Source organism: Euphorbia lathyris, chromosome 8 (genome assembly GCF_963576675.1).
Source record: "Euphorbia lathyris chromosome 8, ddEupLath1.1, whole genome shotgun sequence".
NCBI classification, from domain to species: domain Eukaryota; kingdom Viridiplantae; phylum Streptophyta; class Magnoliopsida; order Malpighiales; family Euphorbiaceae; genus Euphorbia; species Euphorbia lathyris.
Window position 1 is genome coordinate 68,681,296 of NC_088917.1, and position 14,084 is coordinate 68,695,379.

The 14,084-nt window shown below is 31.2% G+C and overlaps 1 protein-coding gene across 1 annotated transcript; it reads left to right on the forward strand.

Annotated features, from left to right (window-relative positions):
- Positions 1 to 5,435: 5,435 nt before the first annotated feature.
- On the forward strand, positions 5,436 to 10,910 carry LOC136201985 (probable receptor-like serine/threonine-protein kinase At5g57670). Its single transcript, XM_065992386.1, has 7 exons — positions 5,436 to 5,783; positions 5,876 to 6,130; positions 6,212 to 6,369; positions 6,476 to 6,555; positions 6,663 to 6,798; positions 6,905 to 7,054; positions 10,600 to 10,910. The coding sequence occupies exons 1-7, from the start codon at positions 5,606 to 5,608 to the stop codon at positions 10,789 to 10,791; spliced, it is 1,149 nt and encodes a 382-aa protein (XP_065848458.1). The 5' UTR covers positions 5,436 to 5,605; the 3' UTR covers positions 10,792 to 10,910.
- The last annotated feature ends 3,174 nt before the right edge of the window (positions 10,911 to 14,084 follow it).

Sequence of the window (14,084 nt, forward strand, 5' to 3'; positions counted from 1 at the left end):
GAAAAACAGATATATCTTAACTCATACATGCGCTTAAGGAAAAATATGATTTTTTGAATTTAACGTGTTGACAGACTTCTGTTTTAGAATGATTACGATGTAATAAATGTTAATTTATTTAGGATATGGTAAGATATTATTTTAGATTTATCTCATTAATCCTAACTAGATTTGATTTCTTTGTAGTTTATTATTATTATTTTTTTTGGCAAAAGTGTTTCTTAGTCTAGGGGAAAAAAGGATTTTTATACATATTTTTTTTTTTTGGAGGTTGGAGGGGATTGATCAACTTTTCCTCCCTTCGTGTGATTAAATCTTACTTTCTAGCCGAAGGAATTTAAGTTTTTTAGAAAAATTATTATAAAATCATTTTATACTTATCATTTTTATCTATTTCAAGTAATCAATTTATATTATGTTCTTATTCGTATTAAATGACTTGATTGAATCATTGATTTGATTATTTATTCGTGATCAATTTATTCATTGGATGATTAAATATGTAAACGTTTAGTTTATCTAATATAAGTAGCAAACAATCTAGTTAGTTGTGGATAAGATTTTAATCCATGTTTTGAATTAAGTCGATATGCTTTAAACAATATTGCTTTAGTGATTATTGAGTATATTTAGTTGTCTCTTACATACTTTAGTGCTTTCAGTAATGAAAGCTTTATTTTTCATTATTTATTTACAAAATATACATGTATATATTTATGAAAAGCGACGAATGAGTAGTTTTGGAAAACTGTTTTAGGGAACACAATATTTATGGTAAGTACCCAGTGGCGGATCCATGATTTGAGGGGGGGGGGGGCAAAACTCTATGTAAAATTTTTTTAGACAAAATAACATTAATTGAAAAAATATACTTTAGTACATAATTGTTATTTGATACAAAATATCTTAAAATAAAAAAAAACTTCTAATGGTAAGTAGATCGACGATTTACAAAACGTGGTTAAACCCCACCATATACGGAAACTGACATTTTAGCTTTCTCAACCCAACAATTCAAGTTGATTCACATATATCTTAATTTATTTCATATCAATTTCATCGTCTGGATACGTAAAAGAATTACATAATACTTAATTGTGTATTCCATAGATATATTCATTTCTTAGTCAATAGCTGTCCAACGAAATCCAGGTCAATTATGAAAATATAATAAAGAATCACGAAGTTAGCTATATCTGTGATTCTATGGCAGTCATGATTTCTGAGATATTATATATGTGAAATTTTTAAAATTTTTAAAAATTCCATAAACAATGTAGGAAAAACAGAGTTGGTGTTGCAGATAAATTATCAATCAATTCGATCAATTTGTCCATTAACCTAAAATTAAGAATAAACTATAATCAATTCAATCAATTTATCCATTAACCTAAAATTAAAATTAAAGGGGCAAAAGTTAACTAACCTGAAATTGATGAGGTGTTGTTGGATTGGAGTGAGCGGAGATGGTGGCCGGTCGGACGGAGAAGGAAGACGACCGGAGAAGGAAGAAGGGAGCGTCGTCGTCGCTTGCTGCGTCTATCGATGGAGAAGAAGAATCGCACTCGCACACCTGCTTAGACTAAATAGTGCTGCTTTTGTAAATTAAAAAGCACAAAACAAAACGGCGTCGTTTTGCTTGGAACCAAAACGGCATCGTTTTGGAATTTTTTTTTCTTGATGGGGGGGGGGGGGGGGGCAAATGCCCCTCAAATATTTCGAAACCTTATACATTTGTTACTTCATTCCATGAGTTTTATAGAAGCAAAAAGCGAGATATTTACCGATAAAATACCACTTCTTCTAGTGAAAAGTTAAAAAATTTATGATAATTACCTATGTATTCTCGAAGTATATTTCATTGGGAAGAATATCGATTCTAATATTCTTGAAATCTTTGAGAACCAAAATAGAAATTTTATCAATAAAATTCTATTTTTACCAAATAAAAACTATTTGGTGAGCAAAGAATTTGCAATAATTATCCCAAATATTCTCGAGGAAATTTTCAGAACCTTGTATATTTGTTACTTCGTTTCGGGAGTTTTATGAAAGCAAAAAGCTGGATATTTACTGGCAAAATACCGTTTCTTTTGGTGGAAAGTTAGAAAATTATGACAATTTACCTAGGTATTCTCGAAATATATGGAAAGAATATCGATTCTAATTCTTTTGGAATCTTCGAGAATGAAAATAGGACTTTATCAATAAAATTCTATTTTTATTAAATAAAAAAGGATGTTTGGAGAGTAAATCACAATAATTATCCCAAATATTTTAGAGGAATATTCCGGAACTTTGTACTTTTGTTACTTTATTCAAGGAGTTTTATGGAAGCAAAAAGTGTGATATTTACTGATAAAATACCATTCATTCTAGTGACAAATTAAAAAATTATGATAATTAGCTAAGTATTCTCAAAGTATATTTCAATCAAGAGAATATCGATTCGAATATTTTTGGATACTCGAAAATGAAAATAGGACTTTTAATCAATATAATTTTATTTTTATTAAATAAAAAGCTTAACTGAAGCTAGTAAAAACCTAAAAAATTACGATAATTACCTAGATAACCTCAAATTATATTCTAATGCAAAGAATATGAAATTTAATAATTTTAAAATTATTGAGAATGAAAATAAGACTTTTATCAATAAAATTCTACTTTTACCACCTAAAAAGCTAAACAAAGCTAATAAAAATCTAAAAGATTATGATATTATCTAGATATCCTCAAATTGGATTTTGACTGTAAAAAATATTAAATTTAATATTCTCAAAATTATTGAAAATGGAAATATCACTTATATCAATAAAATTTTATTTTTATCAAATAAAAAACTAAATAAAACTAATAAAAATCTAAAAAATTATAATAATTATCCAAATATTATCTTAACTTTTTTTCAAAGCGTGGAATATTCATTTTAATATTTTTGAAATGGTTTAGAATAAACTAGGATTTATATCAATAAAAAATCCTATTTTTTCATAATAAAAAGCTTAGTAAAATCTAGAAAGTCACAATAAATATCTAATGATCCCAAAATTTATTCCAATGAAAAGGATAATCAATTGAATATTAATGGAATCCTTGAAAACATATAGAATTTTTATTCACTATGAATATATTATTATTAATAAAATCCCAGTAAAAGGGACTGAAAAGTCAAGAAAAATGCTAAATAAATACTAGATAATTATTTCTTCAACTCAAAACTTATTTTATACTAAATTTTCTAAAAAGTAGATATTTTTTTGCTTAATTTTAGTCTAAAAATATTTTAAAAACGAACAAGCAATCCAGAAAATACTAAAAAAGACCCGAAAAGAGCGCCTTTCGACTGTATTTTTGAAGAACAAAGCTCGGATGGCTCCCATTTTGCGGAAATAACTTTGAAAATTCATAACAAATCTAAAATAAATACTTTTAACCTCAAACCAACTCAAAACATTTGAAATTAAATTAAGTTAATTTAAAATGAAATAAAAAAGTCAACATGTTTCTCAGAAATTACCTTTGGAGCGTTCATTGTGGTTTGATTTTTATCCGTCAAATCATACTAGCTCTGAAAACGAATCCAAATAAAGGTAAAAATGATTGGGTTATTGATTATTAATTAATCAAAACCCCAACCTTGATTTAAAACTCTTAAAGTGCTACTTTCTCTCTCTCTAGAAAATGTTTTCATACAAACTCAAAACTATTTTTAAGATTTAAAGCTATTTTCGCCTGAATTTTGGTGCCATTGGAACAGTGAAATTGTTCACTATTTATAGAAAAATAAATCTTTAAAATTCAAAATTGTACTGAAATCGACGAGTAGTCGCTAGGGTAAATAGAGCAAAATCGACTGTACTTAGAGCTACCTCGTATGGTTGTTGGAAAATTTTCTCGACATTTTCTAAATTTTTTCTAACCCTTCGTTCATATCGGCATGTGCATCTAAATGATAAATTTTTGTATTAGTCGGCTCTACTTGGTTGTCTCTACTCTATTTTAAGGGCAATTTAATATAGTACAGGAGGAGGCCGAAACAAATAAAAATAAATTGGAATGAAATATAAATACTTATTCTTGATAAATTACATGCAATGACTTTTTTTAAAATGATTTAAAAATTCCTGAGCTCGTTTTTGTCTCGGTCTGCGGCAAGCAACACATTGTTTTAGAATTTCTTAGAAAAATCGTAGTGACATCTCCTGAAAATAAAATATATAAAGTATTACTGTCATCTCTCAAATGGTTTCATAGTACATAATTTTACCGGGAACCTGAATTTTGGCTTGTTCGATCAAACTAGTTGCTAAGGCGTAATTAAACGGATACCAGACAGAAATCCGTTCACACGGCTCTCAATTTGAAACAGTTGCACCGGTTAAACTGTTCTTTCGTAAATCAAGACGTAAGACTAAAGTTAAATGTGCAAGATCTTCCTTAACTGGTTCACATGATGTTCGCAGTTATCATTTTAAAAGAGATTATTCGACCAACGTGTAATAATATATGAAAACTTGTATTTTCATATAATACAATAATTGTGTATGATATGAAAATACATATTCAAAAAATTCATGATGACACGAATTCAATTGAATCAAAATGATTAATATATATGAAAACTTGTAGAATAAAAAAGATATTAACTTTAGAAACTTTTAAATCAAATAATTTTGATTACAAATTAGTTAAACTAACTTGTACTTTAGGCTTCATCCCCACTTTAGTCAAATTACATATTCCTAGAAAATTGAAATAACATAAAAAAAATAAAGGCCTAATATATGATTAGCTCCCTGAATTTATTCAAAATAGTAGATTGACTCTCTGAACTTTGCAAGTGTCTTACCAACTCTATAAACTTGCTTATTTCGTATCACCAGCTCCCTAAACTTGTCCATAAAAATAGATTTGCTCCCTGAACTTTGCAAGTGTTTCACCAACTCCCTAAACTTGCTTATTTTGTAATAAGTAAATACAAAAACCATAATATTAACTCTCGATCCTCGTCCATTCAATCTCCAAAATCTGCAACACTAACTCTTATAATAGGATGAAAGGTAGGAGAAGCGAAAGAATTACCTCTCGAATGGATGAAGACGTATTTTTAGAATTTGGATTTAATAAATTTTTGTATTTAGTTGTTACAGAATAAGCAATTTTAGGAAGTTGGTGAGACACTTGCATAGTTCAGGGAGTTAATGTACTTTCATGGACAAATTTAGGGAGCTGATGATACGAAATAAACAAGTTTAGGGAGCTGGTAAGACACTTGTAAAGTTCAGAAAATCAATTTACTATTTTGGACAAGTTAAGGGAGCGGAGCCAAAAATAAAAGATAAATAACAAATAGAGACAACACATTGCATTTCATAGTTAATACTTAATACAACCCATCAAGCAACCTTGCAAAAGCACAAAAAGGAAATTATCTAACACACACATTTCCATATTCCTTCTCTTACGCCTTCAACTCCCTCTTTGACTCTCTCTCTCTCTCTCTCTCCCTATCTTTCTCTCCAAATGTCTCCTTAAAGACTGAGTTTTTTTCTTGTCCTTCCTTTCTAAAACAGAGTGCTCTGTTTCACATTCCACTCTTACAATGAAGTATATAAGAACCAATAGCTTCAAAAGGCTTTTCTCCCTAAAAAGGCGTAGTCTTGAAGAAGGAATCATAACCATTGATGAAGACAACAATGGCATTTCCAATTCTTCAAAACCCACTTGGAGATGCTTTTCTTATGAAGAAATTTTTGTAGCCACCAATGGTTTTAACTCAGGTTTTTATGTTTTCACACCATTTTGAGATATGGGTTTGGTTTCTTTTCTGAAAAAATTGAATCTTTGTGCTTAATTTTTTTTTGGGTATCAGATAATTTGGTGGGCAGAGGAGGCTATGCTGAGGTGTATAAAGGAGAGCTTAAAGATGGGGAAAAGATTGCTGTAAAAAGGCTAACAAAAGCTTGTAATGATGAGAGAAAAGAGAAGGAATTTCTAACAGAAATTGGGACAATTGGTCATGTTTGTCATCCTAATATTATGTCTCTCTTAGGTTGTTGTATTGATAATGGACTTTATCTAATCTTCCCTTTCTCATCTAGAGGCTCTGTTGCTTCACTTCTCCATGGTACTTACTTAATTAGTTACCTTAATTCTTAAAAATCCCCATCTGGGTTATGTTTGTTTTGATGATTTATGGTTGTTTTAGATGAGAATTTGGCCACAATGGATTGGAAAATAAGGTACAAAATTGCAATTGGGACTGCAAAAGGACTTCATTACTTGCATAAGGGATGTCAAAGAAGGATTATTCATAGAGATATCAAATCCTCAAATGTGCTCTTGACAGCTGATTTTGAACCAATGGTATGGCAATCACATGGAATTATTGCTTCTATGTAGCTCTTTCATTATATAAATGTAAATTCAATTGCTTAACATTTGGGGATTTGTCTGTTTCTTAATGTTTTAGATATCTGATTTTGGGTTAGCCAAATGGCTTCCTTCTCAATGGACTCACCATTCAATTGCCCCAATTGAAGGAACTTTTGGGTATGAATAGTTTGCTGTTAGTTGTTTACTGTTACTGTTTACCGAGATTGAAAGTTAACTTAGGCGAATGAGACGAAGCATGAATTAATGATTGGATATTTTGGCAGGCACTTGGCACCAGAGTACTATTTATATGGAATAGTGGATGAGAAAACAGATGTGTTTGCATTTGGAGTGTTTCTGCTTGAAATAATATCTGGTAGGAAGCCAGTGGATGGGTCACACCAAAGCATACACAGCTGGGTAGGGGTTATTATTTGCTTTTTATAGAAGTTTTTGTTTAAGGGGTTTAGGTGTATATGTTTGGATTATATGGTTATAAATAATTGTTAAACATTGATTTTGATAGGCTAAACCAATACTGAATGAAGGAGAGATAGAAAGTATAGTAGATCCAAGGCTTGGAGGGGCCTATGATTATTCACAATTGAAAAGACTTGCCTTTGCTGCTTCTCTTTGTATCCGAGCATCTTCTACATGGCGTCCCAACATTAATGAGGTGCCTACTTTCCTAATCACATGCACTTTTTTCCCAATTTTTTCTATTACAAACCATGTATTTATAATGCAAATCTCAGTTTATTTTTGTCGCATCGCCATTTTTCAGGACTGTATAGTCGGGTCATATAACAGCCTGATACAATATCATGTAGATATTGTCCGCTTTAGCCTTCAACTCATGTCTTGGACCTCACAGTTTTAAAGCGCGTGTATATGTATTAGATACACAATTTACTATTAAAATACAGTGGGTTTCCTCTCCATTTTCGATGTGGGATTCGGTTCATACTTGACTCCATTGTTATCCCATACCCTCGCTTCTTGATCAAACTTTTCATCCTGTCACCACTATTGGGCCAAACTGGATAATATCTACATGGTATTGGATTATGATGTTATAGGCATAATACCATGTATATATTGTCCGCTTTGGTTTGAGTGAGTCGCTTGCTCTCAATTTCCGATGTGGGATCCAGTTCATTCTCGTCAAAGTTGTCATCATTTGAGGTCACTCCTCACTCATGTTTTCCATCCTGGCGTTACCATTAAACCAAATCGGATATCTACTGGATAGGCTGTTACTGGCCTAATATCATGTATGTATTGTCCATTTTGACTCGAATCTCAATTTTTGGACCTTTCAATTTTAAAAAGAGGAAATTACATCAAAAATCCGATTTTAATTTTTTATGTATTTTATCATCATACGATTTTAAATCTTAAAATATCAGAATATCACAACTTTAATTTTGTTTTTATCAATTTTTCAATTAGTCACTTATAAAAAAAAGTTTTAAAAAAACTCATCAGATTTGACATTTTAATGATTTTGTTTTAAAAAATGAGACATTTGTAAATAATTTATCAATCCCTCGTGTAATTTACCCTTTTAAAAACGCGTTTTAAATCCATAAGATCAAATTAATGAGAGTTGGATTAATGTGGATAATATCTACATATCCAACTAGATTATTACAAGTAATAAAATTTTGCCAAATGGATGGCTAAAACTTAGTTTTTGAATATGAAACATGCATCCTATGTTTTTAACCAATGGAAGATATATGTATTTTAAATGTTATGAAGGGGACCATATATCATAATTTTATTCACAGAAAAGGAAGTTGAAATGTCACACCACTTCTCCCTGTTCTACATTACATTTTTCACATTTTCTCTCATTATTAAAAATAATCCAAACTATATGATAAAGATCATTGCATCATTATAATCATATATTTTATCTCATATTAATGATTCCAATACTACTTTAATTAATTACCTGAAGTTGACTTAATTAAGTGATGATTTGTGCATAATCCCCCTAAATTAAATTAAATAGGAGACAGGTGTGACTCTAAGAAACATTTTATTTGTGTAGATACGTATTCTATTGTTTCTTTGTCTTTAATAAAAATAATGTAGGCAACTTTAATTAGTTTGAATAGTTAAGAGTCTCAAATCGTTTAAGCTAGAGATATTGACTTGGTTTGAGTGGTTAAGGGCCTCAAGTCGTTTAAGTTAGAGATACTGGTCCTGTTTGGCAAATAACTGTTAGCTAATAGCTGATTACATTAGCTTTTACCTGATTACGTTTTTGGTTAGCTGATTTGACTAGCTGATTGTGTAAACTTGTTTGGTAAAACTTAGCTGATTGCTAATAGTTGTTTGGGTAAATGACAAATAAAGAAATGGTAAAGTATTTATTTGGGGGTTAAAAGGTAATAATTAGGGGTAAAAACGTCCTTCAAAAGAGATAGAACAATAAGCCAATTGAAAAACCTCATAAAATGTATTTTTTCAAAATTTTTGGACTCAATAAGCTCTTTCAAACCTCTCTTCACCAAACACCACTGTTAGAAGTTTGACTAGTCAAAACCTCTAAAATGGCTCAAACCTCCAATTTAATCCCAAAAAGCTCTTTCGCAAACAGGACCATGTTATGGGACCGAGGTAGTATTTAATAAGTCTAAATCTAACAGTGAATTTAAATCTAACAGTGAATATTAAATTCATCTAGTCATTCGGAATTTAGGTGAACATTATTGTCTTGTCTGATCAAAATAATGTAAATTTAGAGTTAGGTCCTTGTTAGAATAAGTTGTGTCCATTTTGATGAATTGAGACATCTTTTTCCACGAGTAGCTAAGAAGACCAAAACGTTTAAACTTAGTTTTATTAGGCAGTGATATTGAAGAAGATTCATATGGGGTTATTTCACGCAATTCCAATTAGTCTTATGATGATGTACTGTCTCACCTAACTTATAATCAATATCTCAGCTATAATTTTGCCATAAATTATGCTATGCATCTCCCATATGATTATACAATCAATGTCATCATATTATATGGTTTCAAATTTATTGATCTTATTTAATTACTAACAAAAAACTGTTGGAGATAATAAAAAAAATAAAGAACTGTTAGAGATAATAAAGTTTTATTCTTGATATGTTTACTATCCATTTAAATTGGATTTTTTCTATTATGGTCAGACTTACATTTAAGAAGAATAGAGTTAACCACCAACCACGTGATCCAAGTGGTTAAGATCATCTAACCAGGAATGGAATCCTAGTGATGGAAATACAGTTGTGATTAAAATATTTGGCGGGATAGTTTTGTCTCCCGAAATGAACCTACGCAGACTCGAATCTGAATTAGTCTGGACTGTAGGTCTAGGATACCAGATAGTTAGACCAAAAGAAGAATAGAGTTAGAATCCTTACAATTCTATTTATTAATGAAGTTTTAGTATAAAAGTAGAGTTAGAGTCCATTTGGTTCAACTCTTACTGCTTACTGTTGCGGTTAGTTGTTTGCTGGTAGATATTAGGAGTTAATTGTATCAATGGTCCTCCAAATATCAGAATTGGAGTATCGATGCCACAAAACTTCATTTTTGAACAGTAAACTTATGCAACATTGCATTTCATTTCTACTGTGGTCCTTTTGACCGAATTCGACAATGACAGTTATAGGAATGGACACGTGGACGATATATCAGACAAATTCTCCCTGTGGATTAAAAAAAAGGCTCCAGACTCTTTCCCTTTTTAACCTGGATCGGGCCACTTTAACCGGTTTGGGTTTGAGGACATGTCATTTAAAAACAGTAATCTACATGGAAAATTTGTCAGTGTAGTCTATGTGTCCTTTCTAGTGACTATTATTGTCCGAATCTAGTTAAAATGACTATAAAAGAAATCAAATGCAAAGTTTGATGAGTTTAGTGTTTATGAATGAGTTTTGTAGTATTTACGTTCCATTTCTAATATTTGAAGAACTATAGATCCAATAACACTATATATTAGCTGATTTTTCTTCCAAAATAACTATAAACAGTTGTTTCTCAATCATAACCGAACAACTTATATGGTTACGTGATTATATTTGCTTTTTCTTCTATGAACCTGAAGCATAGAGGACATTATAGAATATTCCATGATGAGAAAGACATTACATAACATATAATAATTCTATAACGTTGTGAAAATCATGTTTTTTGTTTTCAAAGTATAATGTCTTTTACACATTGACAGATATTGGAAGTAATGCAAGAAGAAGAAATGTTAGATAAAGAAAGATGGAAAATGCCAAAGGAAGAAGAAGAGGAGCAAGAATTTTGGGGATTTGAAGATTTAGAAAATTATGATAGTGAAAGTGATACTTCCTTCTCTCTCTCTCCACAACATTCTATTTCTACCTCTTCTTTAACTTCTTTGCATTATTAGCACTCATATATATTTATGCATTTTGTATTAATTATTAAGGGGTAGCTAAAGTTAAATCACAACCTACAACTTTTTGTCACTATGTAAATATATATATAAAATGAAGCTTTTTATTTGTTTATTAGTTGTAGTTGGACTCCCATTTTAGCTTTTTTTAGACTTTAATTAATTTTCAAATCATCAACTAATCAAGGGAAAGTTTTAGTAAATATGTTATTTTCATAAACTAATCATTAACTACCTAACCAATTTGTTTGTTGCGTGACAAGGTCAAATAATAAGAAAGGTAAAATGAATTTCTTTTTTTTTTTAATAATGATGTGATTTGGGGTTTTGAATATGTACTTAAGATGCGATACTTTTACAAAATGAGTATAGTTTAGTTAGTACATCTCTAGTTTTAGAGGTGGAAGATTGTGGGTTCGAATTCATTCCTTTACAATAAGAAAAAATGATGTTTTTCTCGTAAATTTCAAGCATTAGAATCTGAAGGATAAATATAACATATTCTATAATGATGATTGGATTACCTTTCGTAGCGCGGATAACCGCTGCTGTGATTTGCAGCGGAAGTACGGATTACCACGACCTTCGTACTACCGGTCATGCTTCAACTATGTTGAGGTTAATCGGGAGAGAAAATGACTGATCTACGAACTAAGAGCGACTGGAATTGTGTGTGAGAGAGGGGACGATGCATGTTTAGAGAGAGAGAGAGAAGCAACATTTCTCTGTCTTTTCTATATTTCTCTGTATTAGGGTTGGACAACTTACTATATACGAGGTCATGACAAATTCTAACCTACTATCTCTCTTTTTATTCGGTCCAAACCCGAATAATTCTCTCGATTCGACTTAAATGAGAGAGGTCCTCTTCAAATAATCTCGGCCTTTCATCTTTCATTTAAGATGAAAGGTCAAGATTAAAACAAAGGTTAAAAATATATAATTGAAATGTTTTCATTAACTATACAAATTTGAAAATTGAGTTATGGATTAATTTTGTCCATACCATTATTACAAAGATCAATGTCATATTTATTATACGAGAGTGGAACACTGAGTTAGAGAAATAAAGTCTGTGAGAAAGAGGAGTGGTTGCTGAGAGTAGCAGTACCAATGGAAAGCTTGCGTAGCCAGCGATTTGAAAGTTTGAAGAATACTATGGGCCTCAGTCCAAGCTTATGGAGAATTTCCTATGTGCTAAGGAATATTAGAACCTAATTAAGGAGGGGATTGACACAGTTTCAGTAGGCACTCAGGTGATTGAAGCATATATGAGATAAGAAGATAAAAGAGTATCCCTATCAAGCCATCGATAGAGAAATCACGAAGACTACTCTAAATGATGACACTTCAAATCAGATATGAGACTCGATGAAATAAAAGAATGAAGAATGTTGATGGGGGAAGAACAAGTTTTCATGAAGGTGATTTTTTAAATCTGATTCGGTCCGATGGAAGTAGATTTCATTTATTTCTTTTTCAAGACCTCGACTTAGATCCTAATACGGATATCTAGTTAGTCTAATATGATATAACATGTTATATATGTGTAAATAGGAGATCATATGATGAGGATACTTTTTGTTAATCTAATGAATTCGATGAATTCCTCCTAAAGATTCCCATCAAAATAGTGCGAGTTGATGAAAATTACTATGGGCTAGTCTCCCACTTCCAATACAAAGCAACTGGATCTAGTATGAGTTGGCGATCAGAACATATATGGATAGAACTTATAGTGGGGTCTCGAAAAATAAGTAATTTCGGCTGGGCTTTTATCCTTTTTTTAGGTTCATTTGGTTTTTTATTGGTTGGAATTTCCAGTTATCTTGGAAAAAGTTTCATATCTTTATTTCCCTCTCAGCAAATACTTTTTTTTTTCACAAGGGATCGTGATGTCTTTCTATGGGATCGCTGGTCTATTTATTAGTTGTTATTTATGGTGCACAATTTTGTGGAATGTGGGCGGGGGTTATGATCGATTCGATAGAGAAGAAGGAATAGCATGTTTTTTCCGATGGGGATTTCCTGGAAAAAATCATCGCATCTTACTCCGATTCCTTATGAAAGATATTCAGTCTATTAGAATAGAAGTTAAAGAGGGTATTTACGCTCGGCGTATCCCTTATATGGAAATCAGAGGCCGAGGGACTGTTCCTTTGACTCGTACTGATGAGAATTTGACTCCACAAGAAATTGAGCAAAAAGTAGTAGAATTGGCCTATTTTTTACGTGTACCAATTGAAGTATTTTAAAATGAGCTGAAGAATGATCATTTTCTTAGTAGGAGCTAAAATATTCTTTTTTTTTCTAGCAAAACTTATATAGCATAACTTAACCACACTTATATAGCATAACTTAACCACAAGAAGAGAGAGCAGAAAGAGGAAGGGGCAAGAAAGAGGGAGATGGTCTTTTAACAAAGCTATTGTAGAATGCTATCAATGCCACAACCTTGTCCACTTCCAATATAAATGCCCCACCTGGGGAAAACAATCAAATTATGTAGAGTTAAAAGAGAAGAAGGGAATGATGCTGATGGCCTATGTTGATAAAATTGGTGCAAAGAGAGAAGACATTTGGTTCCTGGATTCAGGATGTAGCAATCACATGTGCGAAAATAAGGCTTTGTTTTCTAAGTTAGAAGAAGTATCTGAACAAACTATGAAGTTATGAAACAACACTAGAATGCAAGTTTCTGGTAAGGGAAGCATTAAAATGGAGATAGATGATGTCAATTTCATTGTTGGTGATTTTTTTTGTGTGTCCTGAGCTAAAAAACAATCCTTTGATAATTGGGCAACTTCAAAAAAGAGGTCTTTCCATTCTTATATAAGCTAGAATGTGAAAAATCTTTCATCCAGTAAAAGTTTTGATCATTCAAACCAAAATGACATTAAATCGTATGTTTATTTTGGTAGCTAAGATGTTGTCAAAGTCTTCCCATCTAAAGCAAGAAGTATGTTTCAATATAACAATTAGGACCTCACTCACCTATGGCACTATATATTGGGACACATCAGTAACACAAGCCTTTAAACTTTGCAGCGTAAGAAAATGGTTCATGTCCTACCATAACTAACAATCTCAGATGAAGTATATGTTGACTTCTTGAAAGGAAAACAACACATCGAGCCAATTAAAAAAAGCACAGAGAGAGTAACTCAGATGTTAGAATTTATTCATGTTGATTTGTGTGGTCCAATTTCATCTATTTCTAATAGTGAAAGGAAATAAGTGTATGTGTGATTGATGATTATAGTAGAAAAGCTTGGTCATATTTTTTT

Excerpts from the sequence above, each read along its gene's own strand:
- LOC136201985 (XM_065992386.1), top strand. The coding sequence starts at position 5,606 with ATGAAGTATATAAGAACCAATAGCTTCAAAAGGCTTTTCTCCCTAAAA. Across the intron at positions 5,784-5,875 it reads CACCAATGGTTTTAACTCAG|ATAATTTGGTGGGCAGAGGA; the intron begins GTTTTTATGTTT and ends TTTGGGTATCAG. Across the intron at positions 7,055-10,599 it reads GGCGTCCCAACATTAATGAG|ATATTGGAAGTAATGCAAGA; the intron begins GTGCCTACTTTC and ends ACACATTGACAG.